Source organism: Dromiciops gliroides, chromosome 4 (assembly GCF_019393635.1).
Source record: "Dromiciops gliroides isolate mDroGli1 chromosome 4, mDroGli1.pri, whole genome shotgun sequence".
NCBI lineage: Eukaryota > Metazoa > Chordata > Mammalia > Microbiotheria > Microbiotheriidae > Dromiciops > Dromiciops gliroides.
Genome location: NC_057864.1, coordinates 282,699,556 through 282,704,210, shown reverse-complemented (window position 1 = coordinate 282,704,210; position 4,655 = coordinate 282,699,556). Strand labels below are relative to the sequence as shown.

At 35.9% G+C, this 4,655-nt stretch overlaps 1 protein-coding gene across 1 annotated transcript; it reads left to right on the top strand.

The window, feature by feature from the left end:
* The first annotated feature begins 4,024 nt into the window (after nucleotides 1-4,024).
* On the top strand, nucleotides 4,025-4,444 carry LOC122753829 (ubiquitin-like). The gene has a single exon (XM_044001557.1). The coding sequence runs from the start codon at nucleotides 4,025-4,027 to the stop codon at nucleotides 4,442-4,444; it is 420 nt and encodes a 139-aa protein (XP_043857492.1).
* Nucleotides 4,445-4,655: the final 211 nt, after the last annotated feature.

Sequence of the window (4,655 nt, the reverse complement as noted above, 5' to 3'; positions counted from 1 at the left end):
TTTCTTAACTAGCACCAAATAGTTTTGATGATTACCACTTTTCAATATATTTTGAGATTTAGTATGGCTAGGCCATCTTTGTTTATTTTTCATTAATTTCGTTAATATTCTTGATCTTTTGTTCTTCCAGATGTGATGTTATTAAAAATCTTAGTGCATAACTCTGAAAATGGACCTAGAGGCAAAACTTGGATCTTCTTTTTAGATCAAGATGAACGTTACTGCACATCTTTCTGCATTGATTTTCTCATTTATAAAAGTTGTAGAAAGACCTGGACTTAGTACATACTGGGGTAGTTCCAGAGTCAGAGAAATTTATATTTAAATGTTGTTTCCCTATGCTTCCTAACCATGTTTCTGTGGGCAAAACTCTTAAAATTTCTACGCCTTATGCATTTCTCAAAGACTTAATTCTTTAGTTACTTTGATATAATACATTAGTTTGTAAGCTCCTTGACACAGGGGATATCTTTGTTTTTATTAATTGTTTCCTCAGGATTTAGTACAATGGCTAGGGCATAGTAGGTTCTTACTAAATGTGTATTGGATTGATGTGTTGTAATCTTTCTTAGTGCTCTAGTGACGAAATTAGGGGTTTCTCCATTGTAAAACAAAAACAGTAATAATCCTTACCCCACCCTTTAAATGACTATGTCACTTAGTTATTTCTAAGGTTAAAAAAAATCTCAAAAAGAATTTACTAAAGCTGATGTTTTCTGGTTCTGTTAAAATAGCAGTCAATTAAATATTATTCTTATTGCCTCCTCAGCTCTCAGGGAAAAAGAAGAAAGCTCCCAAAATTATAATGCTAATTGGATGCCAACACTCCCCATAAGGCTATGGGGATCTCCAAAGACCTAGGTGAACATGACTCTGGGTCCAAGAGACATCAAAATATAGCAGCTCCCAAAAAACAAAAGGCTATCTGTAACAGCAGCCGGCTTTTCCCCATTCATTCCACTTCTGTAATTTATGATATGGACATGGACTAAAACACTTGTGCTGCTAGTACTTTCTACTGAAGTCTGAATTATGCATAGTATAGAAAGCAGCTGTGTGGAAACATGAAGCATTACTTGCCAAAGACTATATTTCTGGAAACCTGTGATTTTATCATCATTGATATTCCCTTGAATGTAGCAGATTACATTTCCTCTATGCTTTAGTGGGGAGTCTTCGTTAGTTTTTTTTGTTTGTTTTGTTTTTGTTTTTAGTGAGGCAATTGGGGTTAAGTGACTTGCCCATGGTCACACAGCTAGTAAGTGTTAAGTGTCTGAGGCTGGATTTGAACTCAGGTCCTCCTGACTCCAGGGCCGGTGCTCTATCCACTGCACCACCTAGCTGCCCTCATTAGTTTTTAAGGTCTAAAAATTCCTCACTCTATAGCCCTCCTGAGGATCAGCCTAGTAATTTAACTCTTACTTGTACTATTTTAAATATTTGAATCTTAAAATTATAAATAATAGCTAGGGGGGCAGCTAGGTGGCGCAGTAGATAGAGCACTGGCCCTGGAGTCAGGAGGACCTGAGTTCAAATTTGGTCTCAGACACTTAACATTTACTAGCTGTGTGACCCTCGGCAAGTCACTTAACCCCAATTGCCTCACACCCAAAATAAATAAATAAATATACATACATACATACATACATACATAATAGCTAGGGGGTTTTGTTTGTTTTGTTTTGTTTTTGGCAGGGACAGATTCTGATTATGGTGCTTCTGATACATGTCTCCTTTAGATATACACACTATGTGAAGGAAGTTTAGGGACTAAAAGGTGCTAGAAACCTGAGTGTTACTTAAGCTGTGGTTGCTAAAAAAAAAAAAAAAAAAAAAAAAGGAATTGAATGGTATAATTTTCTTTTTCTTTTTTTGAGAGAAAATTATCATTTTGCTCTTGGGGGGTGGGGGTCAAAGAAATTAAAACTCCAACATGTATGTAAAAGACAAAATGAACCTTTTTTTTTTATTTATTTAGAGACATTTTTGAGCCTTTCAGTTCTCTGGTTAAGTGGCAAAAGATTTTACAATGGAAAATGCAACTCTTTCCCTCACTCTGTAATGCAAGGATGTAAATTCAAGAAGACAAAGATTCTTTTGGGGAAGGGAAGTTGTCTTCTGGCAAAGAAATCATGTAATGTACAAACAGAATTACCACAAGAAAACAAAATTAAATGAGAACAGAGTTATGGGGAGAATTTTAAACTATGGTGTTTTTATCAAAAGTTTATGGGTGGGCCAGCTAAGTGGCAAAATGGATAGAGCACCAGCCCTGGATTCAGGATGACCTGAGTTCAAATCTGAACTGAAACACTTGACACTTACTAGCTGTGTAACCCTGGGCAAGTCATTTAACCCTCATTTCCCTGACCCCCCCCCCCAAAAAAAAAGTGTATGGGTTAAGTTGGCAACCTTTGTGAATGGTTTAACAAATTGCTTTTATTTTTCATGAAATTAAGGTTCTTTAGTTTATGTTTCTTGTTTTGAGACATGGTGCAGTGGGGGAAATGCAGGATTTAAACGACTCCAATTCAAGTTTAGGGTCGAAGATTAGCTCTAAGTATGACCTTGGAGAATATATTAAATAGTCTGTGCTTTGATTTCCTTATCTATGAAATGTGGTGATGGTACTTTTTTTTTCTTCTTAAGGTCCTACTATGCTCTAAATTGGTGACTAAAGCATAATTATTTGATATGATATGTAAAGTATCTTTAGAGTAAAATAATAGTTTATTTAGGTGCTAGGGAAAGGAAATCAAGAGAGAAGTCCTTGGACTTTTCATGCGGAGAAGGCATGGCTCTCTGAGATACCTATCTCCAGATATGTAACGTATTAATGACAAAAAGCTGAATTCTTTTGAGAAGAACTAACGATATTTATTTGACTGTAAAATTTTAAAAAATAAACAAAAATATCCTAAGTCATTAATTTTTCTAGTTGAATAAAACCAGTGAATCTAGCCTTATTCAAATGCCAATATTGAGCAGTTTAATGAAAACCACTAATTGGCAAGACAGGGCCAGACACTTCCAGCAGCTATGTGGGGTTAATGCTTTGTTCAGAAAGTAGAGCTGACAGTACAGAAGAATAAAATGGTACACATATCATTATGACTTTTTAGAAATTCATCTAGCTAGGTGAGAGGATTTGATGCTACAAGGTTTTATTCACTCAGAAAGATCAATTATTTCTCACAGGAAATTATTGTTATCCCTTTCAAGAGAAATTAAAACAAACAGAAGAATAAAAGTGTCTAATGGGAGTAATCACTTTCTAGTAGAATTTCACTTTCTGCTAATATTAAAATATTGCTGAAATTCACCTTAATCTTCTGTATCCAGGATCTAATTTCATACCAAAGATCAAATATCAGATTAATTTTCTGAACCTTGTATACTCTAGAGTTTAATCAAAGAATTAAAAATGAAATTAATCATTGGAGTCCTTGTGAGAGCTCTTGATTTAATAATATATGGCTTAGTTCCTATAAGTTTAAGACAATATTATATTTCTGTAGGCTTCATTATAAAACTTAATTGGTATTTAAAGTTTAAAAAAATGGAAGCATAAAGGAGGCCTCAAATAATATTCACTCAAGGATGCTGGAGGAGTGATCATATTTATTTTTATATCTTTGCAAAGTCTGCCTGAAAAGAATAAAAGCACAGTTTGGGGTTTTGTTTTCGTGTTCAATTTTGTACCCCATTTAGGCTAACATTCCCAACTGGAACTATCAGCATCCTTAGGGTGACTGACTACTTCTGAATATCAGGATTCTAAGGTATCCTAAAGGACTAAAGTTTCGACTATTGTTACTCATAAGCTCTCACCTATATACTTTCTCTTGACAATCAGTCCTATATATATAATTTGCTTTTTGAAAGGGTATTTATTTAGTAATTTGATATAAGAACAGGTAATAGAAGATCCGCTGAGCTGACTCTGTTGTTCAGTGTGTGTGTGTGTGTGTGTGTGTGTGTGTGTGTGTGTGTGTGTGTGTGTCACAGTCACCACCACTTGACAATGCAGATCTTTGTGAAGACTTTGACTGGCAAGACCATCACCCTTGAAGTGGAGCCCAGTGATACCATTGAGAATGTCAAGGCTAAAATCCAAGAAAAGGAAGGCATCCCCCCAGACCAGCAGAGATTAATCTTTGCCGGGATAAAGCTAGAAAATGGTCGCACCCTGTATAGCTACAACATCCAGAAAGAATATACCCTGTACTTGGTCCTTTGTCTCAGAGGTGGGATGCAGATCTTTCTGAAGACCTTGACTGACAAGACCATCACCCTTGAAATGGAACCCAGTGACAGCACTGAGAATGTCAAGGCAAATATCCAGCACAAAGATGGCATCCCCCCAGACCTGCAGAGATTGATCTTTGCCGGGAAGCAACTGGAAGATGGGCATATCCAGTCTGACTACAATATCCAGAAATAATCTACCCTGCACTTGGTCCTGAACTTGAGGGGAGGTGTCTAAATTCCCTCAATTTTAAGCATTTGAGTAATTTCACTGCACTTTTCTTTCAATAAAGTTGTTGCATTCCAAAAAAAAAAAAACCAAACCAAAAAACAGGTAATAGAAAAAATCTACCTGTCCAAAAAAATAAATAAACAGGAGCTCATTTTCCCCTTCCCCCCTGCAGACA